This window comes from Ictidomys tridecemlineatus, chromosome 11 (assembly GCF_052094955.1).
Source record: "Ictidomys tridecemlineatus isolate mIctTri1 chromosome 11, mIctTri1.hap1, whole genome shotgun sequence".
Classification (NCBI taxonomy): domain Eukaryota; kingdom Metazoa; phylum Chordata; class Mammalia; order Rodentia; family Sciuridae; genus Ictidomys; species Ictidomys tridecemlineatus.
In genome coordinates this window covers 95,842,272-95,859,244 of record NC_135487.1, presented here as the reverse complement: position 1 = coordinate 95,859,244, position 16,973 = coordinate 95,842,272, and the positions used below count along the sequence as shown (strand labels likewise).

Genomic DNA, 16,973 nt, shown 5'->3' with positions numbered 1-16,973 from the left:
TGCGTAACTACCTGAGCACAGGACCACAAAGCACCAGTCCCCCCCCCCCACTGCCTGATCTCAGCAGCAGCTGTAAAGTCAGATTTGTTCTCTCCAGAAAGAAATGGAGACACGAGTCCAAGAGGTCAGGCCCCTCCTCCCACATGTAGCACTGTTTAAGGACCAAATCCAGATTGATAGTCACACTTCTTATCCAAAATACATGGAACCTCAAAGATGCCTCGTTCATCTTTTCCAGGTAAATTCAGGCAAGAGCACTGGGCTTGTGATCCTCTCCTCAGGTCTTTGACCACTGAGTTCCCAAACAGAGCCTTCCTCCAGTCCAAGTGAACGTTGTCCAAGGCCATATTTTCATGAAATACCAACAGCATTCCTTCTTCTGACTCTGGGCAGACAGTGCCAGCCTCACAAGTACCAAAGGTCCCATGCCCATAAAGGCCTCCCTGTTGTTCTGCTGTGCTGTGCTCACCATCTTGAAATCCTCAACAATTTTATCCTTGAACCTGTGCTCTGAAAATGCAGCCTAGTGGAACAAAGGCAGTTCACAAGCACAGAGTGCCTGTATCAGGCAGGGCCATCCTTTCTCACCTTCCCAGTCACCTGCAGAGCCTGCAACACACCAGAAGCACATGAGGCTGAGGCTGGCAGAATGCCTTGTCAGTTAGCAGAATGCATAGTGAGGACCACAGGTGCATCATTAGGAGGCCAGGAAGAAAAGCTGCCTCAACAAGTTGCTCAGCACCTAACCACAGCTTGCTTTAAATGCAAAAAAAAAAAAAAAAAAAAAAAAAGAGCAGCAGCATTCTAAGAAATACGACTGACCAAAGAGCTGCCTAGTGGATTCCTGCCTCCTGTTACTCTGGAGTATTAGCCAACTTTTCAGGCTACAGTGAGGCCCACAGAGGAGATGAGGGAGAGGGCAGTGCCAAGGTTCTTCTCTTGCCAGCTCGCCTTGCTCATTGGCACACAAAAGGAATAAACTATTGATATCATCAGAAAGAGATAAATTTCAAAATAATTACACTGAATGAAAGAAGCCAAAAAATAAAATTTCATGTTATAGAATTCTATTTACATAAAACCCTCGAATAAGCAAACTAACCTACAGTGACAGTAGAGAGGGAGGTCAGTGGCTGGCTGGAAAAAGGGACAGAGAACCATGAGGATAGAAGTACAAAGAAATTTGGGGTGGTGATGGATCTGCTCATTCTTATTGTGATGATGGTTTCATGGGTGTGCACCTGTGTCAGAACTGACAAAATCATACACTTTAAACATGAAGTCTATTGAATGTCTATTAGACTTCAGTAAAACTGTCTTTAAAAAGAGCTACCTAAATTTTATAATCTCTAATTTAAATTGTCCCTTTTCCATAAGCATACTGAACATCTTTCACTGCAGCAAACTTACTCATGTAACTGCTCCAAATACACCTTTTCCTTTGACTTTTACTCTATATAAACATGACTGTAAAAAAATTACTATTAGATGGAAAATTGAAGAAATTGGTCTCCCTGGATTGCACGGTTGTCTGTTTACTGGCTTCAAATGAAGTCTGAATGTTTAGCTAAACTACCAGTACTGAAGGCTCAGTCACTGAATACTGAAAACATTACTCTTGCAAGCTGCCCTAAAGCAATTCTCTAATTCAAATAAATATTTACTGCACATGTGCTCTTTGTATGACACTGTTGAAAGTGCTAGATTTCATGCAGAAAAGACAGTACCAAATTACAAAGTTATTCCATGTCTCATTTTGGAATAATTTGTAAGGTTTAGCAACACTTAAATCACATGATGAAAGAATAGAAATGGAAACATGCTACAGTCTAGAACAGTGAATCTTCTAATTAAAGGTTAAAATGTTAAATTTCAACAATAACATGACTGAAGAACTGTATCCTAACAGCTTAGAATTCCAAAATGACAAGTATCTCTCATATCTTAAATGAGCTCAGAAAAAAAGATTAAAAATTATTCCACAAACAGCAAGTATAGAGTCTACCAGCACTAAGAGGTCATTCTGGATAAGAAATATAAAAGGATGTGAATACAGACCCAAAATGATTTTTTTAAATACCAATAACAAACAGGAAATTTTAAGTAAATATTCTATCAGGTGGTAGAGTCTTAAATATAAGACTCTAAAAGCATATTCTTCATTACTGAGCTAAGCTAACTGGACCAAGAATGAAAATTAGTATATTTTATAGAAGATACAACCTTAATTATTCATCATAAATATAACCATCCATAGCTCTGCCACAATATTCAAGATATTTTAAAGCTTAGCAAGGATATCCATTTGAAAACCATCCACTATCTTTTTCTCTTGCAATGATACTACCCTTTAAGGTTGTTTCTCTAAAAGAACCCAATACCTGCTCTTTTTGTGTACAATGAATTGAAGCATTTTCTACTCTCATGTATAACTGATTAGAACTAGTAAATAATTTTTTTAAAGAATCCAACAAACTTATGCCACATCCACCAAAATCTATAAAAATTACTTGTCAGTGTGGATGGTATGTGTTTTGTATTCCCTTAGAAAATTACTCTTCTTCTCATTTTTTTCAGATTCTTCAGGACTGTCATGTTTTGTTTTCTCAAAGGTATAATTTTGCTAAACCATAAGCTTTTAGTGAATTTTGGCTGACACGATTTCTCTGCATGTGTTCCAAAGACATCATACCCAAATTCATATCTACATTAAACACTACTAATCCTGAATGCTCAGTAACCATGGAACCTAGATCATGAGCTCTGCAAGCACAATATCCAAGTATTATCATCTTCACTGAAAAACAGTATCCACTAAACAAAAGATAAAACCAACAATAGTATTCAGTTATTGCACCTTCTAATTATTGATTTTTAGATTTTTTCAAATAAAAATGGCTTGCTTTAGGTAAATTGGTGAAAAAAAGCACAGAAATTTAACTGCTTATAATTAAAATTATGAAAATTTACATCTCACCTCTGATGCTGATTTTAATTAAAATTGTGAAATAACACCTGCCACAGCTTGAATTCTATTGAAGCTAAGAGCCAATTTGTGGTTCCTTGTGATACCTCTGCTGTCAAGTATTGCCCTTCTGTAGCATTTCACTTTGAAGAAAAACACTGTTGTGTGGAGTAAGATCTACTTGTAATTTGAAATGTTCTTGGCACTCTACTTACCAGTTGATATGCAGCAGCTCTGCTCATCTTCAGAACAATGCTATGATGGAGAATATTATAGACAAGTAGAGTGTCACTGACCTTAATATACTTGTCCAAGGTCACTGAGCTACTTCCCATTACTAACAGCACAGAGTATATCTTGAATCTTTTATCAAGGGGGCGCCAAATGGGACCACACCTGCCAGAGAATATGGATTCATCCCATAATGAGTACCTTCCATTTAATCTCAGCAAATTTATTTTTTTCTAATTCACCTTAATCTGACCATCTGCTTTGGCATGGAGGAGAAAAAACATAGTGGCAAAGCTTGTGTGGGCAACAATTTATCTTCCAAGTTTTGGCATTCAGCAAGCCTTCATTGTCATATCTTGCAAAGCCAGGCAAGATCAAGATGTTTTAGTAAAATGACATCTATGGAATGGCCTTACCAGCAATGCTATTATCAATCCTGACCATGTTTAAAGTGACTTTAAATATTCAAAACAATTCTGATCTTAAATGTAGCAGTGTTTATCACGTAAGCAAATGATTCATGTCATGTTATAACACATAAGATATATAAATGAGTAATTTATCCTTCATTCCTCCAAAAATGACTTTGTATTTCATTAATGAAAACAGAACAATGAGTTTTTTTTTGTGGAACTGAGTATTAAACCCAAGGCCTCACACATGTGAGGCAAGCCACATTCCCAGCCCAGAATGCTGGTGTTTGAATGATGCTGTTGGAGTAACAGTGTAGTGCCAGCCAAGCCTTCCATTGTCCTCTGATGAAAATTCCTATTTAACTGCTACAACACTGATGTTCCATGGATTACATCTAGAAAAGAAGTTTACAGAAACTATATAAATTCCACCCTTTTAGAATTTCTGTACACTACATTGTACTCTTTGAGATGCAGAAAGAAATGTCAATTCAGACTTCACTAACATAGGAGCAAGAACCAGTTAAACAGCATTTACTGTTCTTTGTCCATTAAGAAAGACTGTTCAGCCAGGTCGGTGGCACACAACTATAATCCCAGTGACTTGTAAACATGAAGCAAGAGGATTGCAAGTTCAAACCCAGCCTTAGAAATTAGTGAGGCTCTAAGCAACTTAACAGAACCCTGTCTCAAGAAAAAAGAAAAAAAAATGTTGGGGATATGGCTTAGTGATTGAGCACCCTGAGATCAATTCCTGGAATAAAAAAAAAAAGTCAGAAAACACAAAAACAGAATAAGCTGCACTGTATAAAATAAATTTTAGTTAATTTATCTTAGAGCTAATAAAGATACCTCTGAAAATCCATGCTAGTCTCTACAAAGTCATAGCAAAGAAAATAACAAATCCCTAGAGAGGCTTCTGTTAATGAATGAAGTCAAGTGAATTATCACAGAAACATAACATCTTGACAGTCACATCCCAAACTAAGATGGTCTAAAAGTGAACTCTGTTTACTTTCTGCATTCAATCTACTCACTTGTGAAACTTGTTCTTGCACAGAAATGCTGTCATCATGGTCTACCCAGGCCACAAACTTCCGAGGCATTCCCAACCTTTCCCTTTAGATCTAAACATCTGCCCAAGCCAGCTTGAATAACCAAAGAGAAACAATGGCTCTGCTCCACAATCCTTCCCCACTTCTGGCAATGCAAGTGATGAGGGCACGGAGCCCCCAGCAAAGCTTCTGCCTGAGCAGGAGGCACAAAACCCAAGGCTAAGAGTACTCTTGGGAGCTGGGGTTGTGGCTCAGTGGTAAGCAATGGCCTAGCATGTGTGAGGCACCAGGTTTGATTCTCAGCCCCACATAAATATAAACAAAATAAAGTTCATCAACAACTAAAAAAAATAATATAAATTTTAAAAAGAGTGCTATTGGGATTTTAAAAAGCAAAGCTGGAAGGAAACCCTATTTTCTCCCTCTGGTGGAAGAGCCTGAGTATGGCCCCTGCTCTGTTGCTCAGCCCTGAAGTGTCTAAAATCATGCTGGTTTCTGTGGCATTTCATTTCTTTGAAACTTTCTTCAGTAATCCTCCTTTTAATTTATGATAGTTGATTGCAGCCAAGCATCCTGACTTGCACCGTCTAAACATTTCCAGTCTGTGTGTCCACCTCTATCAGCAGTGCCCTAGGTCAGGTCCTCATTGGCTCTCATCTGAACTAGTCCCACAGCCCCACAAGACTCCTGTCTCTAGTCCTCACAAACAGCTTCTGTGGTACAGATAACAGGAGGGACCATGTTCCCCATACACACCCAAATTCATCAATAGCTCTTCATTATTAAAGAACGATCTAAATTCCTTAACAGGACTCGCCCAAATCTCTATATAAAATCTTCTCTCCAGTCAAACAGCTGTTCATTCCTTGACTCACATTTTAGTTCTGACTACCAAAAACTTCTTGGGTTTGGTCTGGAGCTCAGATACACACTCTCACCACTCTGAATTAATTAGTAAGTAGAAAGTTTCCGTTCTTGAAAACCTGAAGAAATCAAAGAAATATGGCTTTCTTCCAGCTTGCTTCTAGGTATCAAAGTCATCACATTGATGTCTACATTTCATTACATCAGTATCCCTAAATATTGCTATTACAAATAACTGGTGCCAATGTACATAACACACAGCAGCAGCAAATGTCTGAAAGGAAGAATCATAGGCTATAACAAAAGGTTCTGATGATCACTGATGAGTCTCTGTAGACAGAGCACTATTATGACTCCCTGAGAGGCTTTCTCATGCAGACAATGCCCCTCTTCCTCCACTGGTGCCGCCACTACTCTCTGTAGAAATCTGTAGCCTGGGACATGACCTCTAGTTCCTTAAGGACAGGACCATGTTCCAAGAATCTCTGGATCTCCAAGCCCTGTCAAGTCCTCAGAATACATTAGACACCTGTCGATATTTACAGACTAATGTGTGCATTCTGAGTTAAGCAGAAAAATCAAAGACATTTCCTGATTTTAAAAAAGTGCACTGGATATCAAGTTAGAAAACTTGGGCTTTTTTCACTAAGTGTGATGAAAATATTTGAAAACAAAAAATATTTTTAATATCTGTAACCTATTGTGTAGTTAACTAAATCATCATTGTTTCTGTAGGAAAAAAAATTTAATGGAAGATGTTGAAAAATAAGGTCTGTTTTTTTAACTTATAGAAAATTTCAGAGAGAAATTCATAAGCAGTCAAACAACTGGTAAATTGGACTTGAACAAAAAACCTATTGGCCTTATAAGAATGAAAAGACTATAGAATAAGAAAAAATTATACTTCATATATCTGATAAGTGTACATTTGTGTATATCCAGAATACAGGAGAACTATTACAACCAAACAAGAAAAGGACAGCTCAATTTTTAAAATGGGTAAAGAATCTGAATAGGCATTTGTCTAACAAAAATAAACAATGGCTAACAAGTACATGAAGATATTGAATATCATTAGTTGTCAGGGAAATGCAAACATAAACCACAATGAAATTCCACTTCATACCTATTAGGATGACTACTATGGAAAAAATACCATGGCACAATGTTGGCAAAGATATGGAGAAATGGAATCTTCAAACATTGCTGATGGAAATATAAAATGGTTGAGTCACCTTATAAAACAGTCTGGCAGAGTTACTTATGGCTCATAAATTTCAATCCTAAGTATCTACCCAAAAAAAAATAAGTCAACTCAAAAACAAAAATTCATAGCAGCATGATCATAAGAACCACAAAGTGAAAGTCACCCAAATATCTATCAACTGATAAATGGATAAACAAACTGCAGTGTATCTATATAACAGAACACTTTTTAACAATAAGAGAAATGAAGTTCTGATTTGTGCTACCTCAAAAACAGACTAAAAAAAAAAGATACAGAGGACCATATATTGAATGATTACATTTATATATCATGTCCAGAACAAGTCAATTCACAAAGAGAGAAAGAAAATTTATGCCTAAATGGAGCAAAAGTGAGTGGAGACTGACTGCTAAAGGGTATGGGTCTTCTTTGGGTATGGCAAATGTGTTTCAGTATTAGATAGCTGGATAGGCAAACAACTGTGTGAATATATTAAAACTCAGTGAATTGCACATTTAAGAAGTGACCTTGATGATGAAAGGTTAATAAAATAGGTACTTGTCACTCCGTTTCTCTATATGCTTAACAAAACACTGTTGAAATCTTAAGAACTGTCTGCTAATCTTGTTCCCAGAATGAGCTGTCCCCAACTGCCAAACTACAAAATGTAAATTCTCTCGCTGCCCTCTCCAGGAAAAGTATATAACCTCTGCTCAAGCTGTTCTCAGGGCTCTATCTCTCTTTGCTCTCAGAGCCTTCTGGTTTTTCTGGTTTTTTGGTTTTGGGTTGGCAGACTGTGGTAGTCAGCAAAGAGCGTAAGCTCCCCCTGGCGGTGGTGGATAGACGTGTCCCTGAAGCCACAGACCACGTCTCCTCAAGGGACGCTTTGGGAGACTCTGGGGGGGGGATGAAGGTGCCCCCATCTGGGAGGGACAAGGTGCCCTCATCTGTATTCTGCTGCCAACCCATCTGGTCTTGCCGGCAACTATTCTTTCTCTCAGGTTAAATTCACTTTCTGTTTTTAATCTTTGCCTCTGAACTTGTGTTACACGTTTACTGTTTAGTGTGTGCCCATGTTTGTGTCACGTTTGTATTGTCCCTGTCTTTGTTCAAGTAACTTTCATCATGGGACAGAATCATTCACTGAACTGAAGTCCACTTAAGGGCTCAGAATCTTTCTTTTTCAGTAAAACACCGGACCTGGCAGATTCTCTGTGCCTCAGAATGGCCCGCCTTTGGAATTGGATGGCCTCCAGAAGGATCTTTCTACTCCCCACTAATTTGAAAAATCAGAGATATTGTCTTTGTCTTTCAGCTGGGACCACATAGCCTTCCAGATCAATAGCCATATATCTTAACTTGGCAGGACCTTTGTGAATCTCCTCCTCCTTGAATGAAGCCTTTTCTTGTTCCTGCTCCTGCTCCTACCCCTCCCCCCACGATTCTATCTCTCAAACCTCCTCCTCCACCCTTTGTTCTCCCTGAGTCTCAAGATTTGACTCTGCTGGACTCTCCTCCCTTTCCTTATCCCCTGCCTCCATGCCCCAATCTCCAACACCCTCTAAGTGATTCCCCTGCTGATGACTCAGCTTCTCCACCATTAAAGGAGGTTAAGCAAGCCCAGACCCAGAACCCTTCAGATGACTTCCCCGAGGCACACATAGCCCCTAAACACTGGAGGAAGCTGGCCTGGCTAAAGGAACATGCCAGCAGTGAATGATTAAAAACCCTGAAGCCCCCGTTGATACTTCCCCTCCGTCCTTATGGCCAATGATAGAGAATGGCCATGGTGGAGAAATGCAAGTCTACCAGTATTGGCCTTTGTCCTCTTCAGATCTATATAACTGAAAAAATAACAATCCCCCTTTTTCTGAGGACCCCACCTGGCTTACACATCTGATCGAGTCATTGATGTTTTCATACCAGCCTACTTGTGATGACTGCCAACAACTCTTAGGCACTCTCTTCATGACAGAGGAACAAAAGAGAATCCTCCTGGAAGCTAGAAAAAAAATATATATATATATATATATATCCTTGGACAAGATGGGCAACCGACAAAACTTCCCCTTGAACTGACCCAACTGGGACCTCAACACCTTTGAAGGTAGGGAGCATCTGTCCACTTATCATTGGGCTCTAATAGCAGGTCTCCGAGCAGCCACTAGATGGCCAACTAATTTGACCAAGGTAAGAGAGATTATTCAAGGGCCTAATTAATCACCCTCTATGTTTCTGGAGAGAATTATGGAGGCATATAGGAGATATACTTTTTTTGATCCTCAGGCAGAGGAACAAAAAACATCTGTCATGATGGCCTTTATTGGGCAAGCTGCCCTGGATATTTAAAAAAGTTACAAAACTTAGATGGATTACAAGATATGACTCTGAGAGATTTAGTCAGAGAAGCCGAGAAGGTATACTATAAGAGAGAAACTGAGAAAGAGAAGGAACAAAAGAGAGAGAAAGAAAGGGAGCAAAGGGAGGATGAAAGAAGCAAAAGACAGACTAAGACATTGACTAAGATCCTGGTCACAACAACAAATAGGCCAGAAGTTAAGAGACAGGGAGACAGAAAGGGATACCTGGGCCCACGCCAGAAGCCACACCTAGCCTCAGATCAATGTGCCTACTGTAGAGAAAAAGGACACTAGGTCAAAGAGTGCCCTAGAAAGAAACAGCCATGCCAACCAGCCATTCTAACTTTGGAGAATAACTAGGAAAGTTAGAGCTCGGATCCCCTTTCCGAGCTCAAGGTAACTTTTGAAGTGGAGGGGACCCCAATAAACTTTAAAGTGGATACAGGGGCAATACACTCAGTCCTTAAGGCCCCATTGGGCCCTCTATTAACTAAAAGGTCTCTAGTTCAAGGGGCTAATGGCAGTAAATATTGGGCTTGGACAACTAAGAGGACCATGGACCTGGGGAAAGAAAATGTCCATCACTCCTTCCTCCTTCCTAGTGATCCCAGAATTCCTAGTCCCATTGATGGACAGAGATCTGCTCACCAAACTCCGGGCCAGAATAACTTTTAACCCTGAAGGCCCCCAAATGGAATTTCTAAATCCTTCAGTAAAAACTCCTATAGTCATGGCTTTAACTATTTCAGTAAAAGATGAACATCAACTCTTCACACCCCCCAAGACTGATCAAACAGGCAAGCTATGCCAGAAATGGATAACAGATTACTCAGATGCCTGTGCAGAAACTGCTGGATTAGGCCTAGCTGTAAAAGAACCTCCAATAATGGTGGAGTTAAAAACCTCAGCCTCCCCAATTAATATTAAACAATATCCTCTGAGCAAAGAAGCCCTGTCAATCGGCCTGGAACACTCCCCTGCTACTATTGCCCTATTTAAGACCTAAGAGAGACCAACAACAGAGTGCAGGACATTCACCCCACAGTACCTAATCCATACAATCTGCTTAGCACCCTTAACCCCGAGCGAAAATGGTGTACTGTCCTGGACTTAAAAGATGCTTTTTTTTGCTTGCCTCTGCATAAAGATAGTTGCTGTTTGCTTTCGAGTGGGTAAACCCAGAAACCGGAACTAACTTGGACCAGACTCCCACAAGGGTTCCTAAACTCCCCCACTTTCTTTGATGAAGCCCTCCACAGAGATCTCAACAACTTCAGAACTACACATCCCGAAGTCACCCTGCTTCAATATATGGATGACCTGCTACTGACAGCGGATACCAAGGAAAACTGTGAGTCTGGGACCCAAGCACTATTATCTGAGCTTGCTCAACTCGGGTATAGAGCTTCTGCCAAAAAGGCCCAAATTTGCCAGCAAGAAGTAATCTTCCTGGACTATTCCATTACGGGAAATAAATGATGGCTCACCGAGCCCAGAAAACAAACCGTTGTTCAGATACCACCCCCATCAAACAAGAGGGCAAATGAAGAGGCTAAATTGGCAGCCCTAAATAGAATAACCATGTTAACACTTTCCACACCAGGGGAACATAAGGACACTGACACTGAACTCCTCGACTTTACTGAGCCCAGCCTGCAATTTCAGAAAGCCCTACACTACATTAAAAATGTACATCAACTCACTCACCTTGGTTCAAAGAAACTGCAGGCATTCCTAAAGGATCAAGAACAGAGTTTTTCACTAACCAGCTCACAGTGAAAGAAAATAGCTGAACGAGTGACAAAAGCCTGTCGGGTCTGTCAATTGGTTAATGCTTACCCCTCCAAGCTTCCTATAGAAAGGCACCTTCGAGGAACCAGACCAGGACAATTCTGGGAAGTGGACTTTACTGAAATTAAGCCAGCAAGGTATGGACTTAAATATCTCCTAATCTTCGTAGATACACTTTCAGGATGGATTGAAGCCTTCCCCGCAAAAAAAAGAAACGGCGCAAATGGTGGTCAAGAAGATCCTGGAAGATATTTTTCCAAGATACGGCCTGCCTAAGGTAATAGGGTCTGATAATGGACTGGCGTTTGTGGCCCAGGTAAGTCAGGGGTTAACCAGGACCCTGGGGATTAATTGGAGGTTACATTGCGCTTATAGACCACAGAGCTCAGGAAAGGTAGAAAAAATAAATAGAACAATTAAAGAGACCTTGACAAAATTAAGCTTGGAGACAGGCATAAAAGATTGGATTTTGCTCCTGCCTTATGCACTGTTTCGTGCAAGAAATACTCCCTCTGTTTCTTTGTGTAACCTCACCCCCTATGAAATTCTCTATGGTGCCCCTCCTCCAGTAAGGGACCTGACCCCAACTCTAAGACCTAACAATCCCTTCCACACCCCCTTGCTTGACAGACTTAAAGCTCTTGAAAAAACTAACTGATACCTGTGGAAACAGCTGGCCACTGCCTACCAACCTGGAGATGAAGGAACTCCACACCGATATCAAGTGGGAAACTTCATCTATGTAAGATGACATCAGGTGTCATCCCTAGAACCCCGCTGGAAAGGAGCATACCAGGTGCTACAGTGGTAAAGGTAGACGGAATCACTTCCTGGATCCATGCCTCTCATCTCAATCCTGCGCCCTGTCCAGACTCTGGCTGGAAATTAGAAAAAACTGGTAACCCTCTCAAATTGCATATTCACCATGTGGAATAGGGCTATGGACTCTCCCCCTGACCACCAGTAGTCCTAACCCTCATCAGCCCATTCAGCAGCGATGGTTGATCATAAATCCTACTGGACAGAAAGTATGATCTTTCTCACATACTGCCCACTTAGGGAACTGATGGCCATCTCTCCACCCAGACATTTGTCAGTTGGCTATAGGTCTTTCCTATTGGGTATCCGTGATGAAGAGGTTCCCACTAAAATTCCATTAAATTCCTTCCATACCATAGATAATAAAAACAAACATTATGGATGTAGGGACACACAAGCCAGATGTAGGTTGGCTAACCTAGATTAGTATGTTTGCCCGGTGGACTATCAAAGCCACAAACAGTCATGGCTGTGTGGGGGAAAAACCAACTTCTTCTATAAGTCATAAGGATGTGAACATACAGGGGCTACCTGATGAAACCCAAACCTCCGCCAGTTCTCAGACCATTGCTTCTTGCTGAAGTAACAGGTACTGAGGTATCTCTCCACCCATTCACTCCTCTCTTCTCTTGTCAGTGCCCACACCAGGTCCCACCAGGTCCTCTTACCAGCTAACCCAAAGCTCAAACCAGCTGAGGAGAGCCCTCAGACCCCTATCCGAGATGTAATGAAATGGCCTTTAAAGTTGCTTTGTCATCACTGAAAACAGGTTACTAAAAATTTAAAGTCCCTCACAGGCTTTTTGGGATACTCACTCCAGTCTTCCCCTCTGCTCCACCTGTTCTACTACTCAAGTTTCTGTTGCTAGAAAAATCCCAAACCCCTTTCCCATTATTCTTTTACATTTCTCCTTCCTCATTCTCAGATCCACGGAGCTGCTCTCAGCACCACCTTCCCCAGCCTCCCTCTCTATACCAGGCCCACAGAAAAGTTTTAACTGACCTTCTCCAGAAGTCTTCACTATGGCTGACTTTAGGACTTTCAGCAAAAGAGTCCCTATAAAAGAGTTCAGTATAGATAAACTTCCTCTTTTCATGTTGCTCTGTTCTATTTGGCCACTGGCTGAAAAAATCAGCACTCCTAAGCTAGACACCCCCTTACTAGTTTTTCACAAAATATGTAAACAAAGCCTCTGGCCTTGAGCTGGGGCTTCACAGAGATGGCTACATTTCTAAGATAAAAAGTTATCAACTGGGCTCCATGGTAACATCTGGCAAAAAAAAAGAAAAAGAAAAAATTCTCCCCCTCCCAGGTGTCCTTGAAAAGTTAACTTGCCCAGAACAGAGAAAAAAAAATAACAGAAACAAAAACTGCTTTTTGTGAACTTCTGCAGACTGGAAACTTTTGAGCCCCTTCCCTTACATGTTAAGTACAAAATTCTAAAACTACCTAAACTTGGGATTCAAGGGATTAATTGACTACAGCAGACGCAATGCCCTCTGAATCCGGTTGCAACCAAATAGAACTGTTTCCCTGTCTTCAGTGCTATCTTAGGTGCCTTGCCTTGTCCGTCCCTACAACAGTATAATTCTATATACTTAAACATTATTTATGTTTTCATAAAATGGTCAACAGATACAATTAATTGTATAATGGTGCAGATGTTTCCCAGCGTGCTCTATCATGACGCAGATTCATTTGAAAATCAAATAGAGGAACATACAACCAGGTTCCGCCAGGAACCTGTATCCCTCACTTTAGCCATCTTATTAGGAATGGGAATTGCTGCAGGGGTGAGCACAGGGACTACAGCCCTGGTCCGTGGGACATAACAAATGACCCAATTAAAAACAGCAATGGACCAAAACTTAAAGATATTAGAAACCTCCATCACAGCTTTGCAGGAATCTTTAACCTCTCTCTCTGAAATTGTTTTACAGAACAGGCAAGAGTTGGACCTCCTCTTCATGAGAAAAAAAAAAGGCCTTTGTGCAGCATTAAGGGAAAAATGTTGTTTTTATGCCGACCATACTGGAGTTGTAAAAGAATCTATGAGTAAACTAAAAAGATGCCTTAAAGAGCATCAATGAGAGAGACCCAAAAAGGGTGATATAAATCTTGGTTCACACAGTCCCCCTGGTTAACTACGCTTTTATCAGCCCTGGCCGGTCCTTTAATAATTCTTATATTGTTGCTAACTCTAGGACTCTTTTCGCTCAACCGTGTAGTTTCCTTTCTCCAATCCTAAATTAGACAAATCAAACTTATGGTAAACAGACAACAATATACCCCACTAGCAGACACAGAATGTGACACCCCCCAATGATCACTTTTATGATTAAAAGTAACCAGAAGAAGAAGTAAAAAATGAAAGGTTAATAAAATAGGTACTTGTCACTCTGTTTCTCTATATGCTTAACAAAACACTGTTGAAATCTTAAGAACTGTCTGCTAATGTTGTTCCCAGAATGTGCTGTCCCTAACTGTGGACTTTCTGCTAATCTTGTTCCCAGATTGAGCTGTCCCCAACTGCCAAACTACAAAATGTAAATTCTCTCGCTGCCCTCTCCAGGGAAAGTATATAAGCTCTGCTCAAGCTGTTCTCAGGGCTCTATTTCTCTTTGCTATAGAGAGCTTGGGCCCCAGCATGCTGGTCTCTAAATAAACCCACCCTTCTGCTGTTGCATAAGACAGTCTCTTGTGGTCTCTTTCTCTGATGTTTCTCTGGACCCTTATAATGGTAATGTGAATTACATATCAATAAAGCTGTTATTTTTGAAAATGGCTGCCCAAATCATATACTGACATTTCTGCACAAGGGTCTGGTTGAATCATTCTGCCTGTGACAGAATAAGCTGTCAGAAAAACACACAATCTGTTCAAATGGTAAAATAATCTATGTTCCTACCAATAAATTCCTATTTCAACCAACCATAACACCAGATCCAAACTAGAAAGAACAAAAAACAAAAGAGCATGCAATTCAACAATTAGCTGTAAGGTTACAAAATGAAAGTAACCAAAGACTGTCTACCCAACTTTTTAGTCAAATGATCACTTACTCTGCCACTCTAAATTAAGCTTTATGCCTAATATAGAAAGAAACTGTTTCAAATACAGAAAATCCAACCCATTTAATATGTAATAAAGTCTTTTTATTGGGGGGGTAGTTGTAGATAGTCATAATTGCTTTATTTATTTATTTGGGGTTTTCTTGTTATTTATTTATGTATTGTGGTACTGATAATCAAACCCAGTGCCTCCCACATGCCAGGCAGGTGCTCTACACTGACACATACATAAACCCATCCCTGTAATAAATTCTTAGTATTTATTTAAATGTAGTATAAAAATTTTAACAAATGCAGCTAACAGGAAAAATACAGTAAAAGGCCTTCATTTTTATTACAACTTCTGTTTAATCCCTTACTTTCCAGGAATATTTTTTAATAGGTTTTAGGGCACAAAAATAAAGAAATTAACTCATCAGTAAAATGAAAGGCCCTGTATAAACAAATTCCTGTATTTCTACAGAAAAGATTCAAAAACCTAAAACTTCAATATTTTAGAAAACAAATAAGATTACTTCATTAGCCACAATAAGATACCAGAAGGAAAAGTCTAGGAAAACCTCATTAATTTGGCCCAATAATGAAGACTTAGTAATTTCAAGTCTGACTTGATTTAATTTCAGACTATGTATTAAGAAATAATTGCTAGGGGCTGAGGTTGTAGCTCAGCAGTAGAGTGCTTTCCTGGCACATCAGGGCCCTGGGTTCAATCCTCAGCACCATATATAAATCAATAAAATCAAGGTATTGTATCCAACTACAACTAAAAAATAAATATTAAAAAAAATAGAAATAATTGCTAGGCAAAATAAAGTGCAAATAAACCTTGCTAGAGTATTATTTAATTGATTTTAAAAGTTCCACATGCAAATTACTTCTGCAAAAATAATAATTAAAACAAGTTACATTAATTCTTTAGAATCCTGTATTCTAATAGAAATAAAGTATATAAAATAGAGACCAAAATACTGCTTAAATCTATTACATCATTAATTGTTCCATCTCTCTGTTTACTTTGGCTGTGAAAAAACTGGTTCAGGAGTCAGAAAAGCTTCACAGGCAAGTCTCAGACAACAACTTATTCATTCTACTAAAAGTCTGGCAATCTAATTTTCTGCTTTTATTTTAAAAATGTGAACCATACAATTATATTTACTTTATTTTGGGGGGCATTTTGTTTATCATTATTTTCAAACAACATATTGTGAAAAATATTGCTGTCTATACTGAGAAACACAAACAGATGTTAAACAAGATCCAGCAGCATACTTAGTTTAAATACTTACTCTGCTCATTAAAAATAAAAAAACAGATTTAAAATACAGGACTTATGTGATTCTAAAAACTAAAAGAATATAGTCCACATCAAAATTTGAAATAAAGTAACATCAAATGTTATGGCAGCAAGTGCCATACAGTTATGAACATCTAAATTTAAAAGAAAACATGTTAGTGTTCTCTAAATTAAAATGTATACTATTCTCTTTTGCATCTTTAACTTAATAATGACAATATACATCAAGCATTGGGAGGTTGAGGCTGAGGCAGGAGGATCCTACATTCAAGGCCAGTCTTAGGAACTTAGGGAGGCCCTAAGCAAATTAGTAAGATCCTGTCTAAAAATTAAAAAAAAAGGCTGGGAATGTGTTTCAGTGGTAAAGTGCTCCTAGATTCAATCCCCACTACCAAAAAATTAAACAAAGAAGTAAATAATGATTTTGGTGTCTGTGAATGCCTACCAGGTAGGTAGGTATTCAGTGCTGAATGAAAACTGGTGAATAAATCTCCAGTTGGACCATATTGTCCCAGCCTTGGGTTATTAAGCAAACAATGTTTTTTTTATTATTCAATGTCATTTGAAGTGAAAAAAAAAGCACTCTCAGGAAAGTCAATCTAGATGTAGTTTATGTATAGAAGACAGTTCAAAGAATAAACAGTAGGTCAATGATAAAGTTGTGAATCTGCTTCATGTGAGGCCATCTTTATATGTAACTCTTATTTGATTGAAATAAAATCTAAAGCAAACATGAAATTAAAAATTATATTTACATCAGGAAGTAATAAAATCTTTGTCAGAAGAGATAAGAATAGTCTTAGACATGATTTCACAATCATATAGTTTATATAACTCATAAAAACTATATTATCACCCCATTATGGAAATAATATTCTGTATGCTATTCAGCCATTTGTATCC

The 16,973-nt window shown here is 39.1% G+C and overlaps 1 protein-coding gene across 3 annotated transcripts in view; it reads right to left on the bottom strand.

The window, feature by feature from the left end:
- The window catches only part of LOC120890497 (uncharacterized), a 57,197-nt gene extending 44,342 nt beyond the window's left edge, over positions 1-12,855 (bottom strand). Inside the window, exon 1 of one of the 3 annotated variants that reach the window (XR_013427974.1) lies at positions 12,708-12,855. Coding sequence is in view for 1 of the 3 variants with exons in the window: in XM_078026852.1 (XP_077882978.1) it covers positions 8,659-8,705 (47 nt within the window). In the remaining 2 variants the exon portion in view is untranslated. Of the gene's footprint in view, positions 1-8,658; positions 8,898-12,707 lie in introns of those variants that run through there. The other 2 variants (XR_013427973.1, XM_078026852.1) reach the window with 2 other exon arrangements.
- Between the last annotated feature and the right edge of the window lie 4,118 nt (positions 12,856-16,973).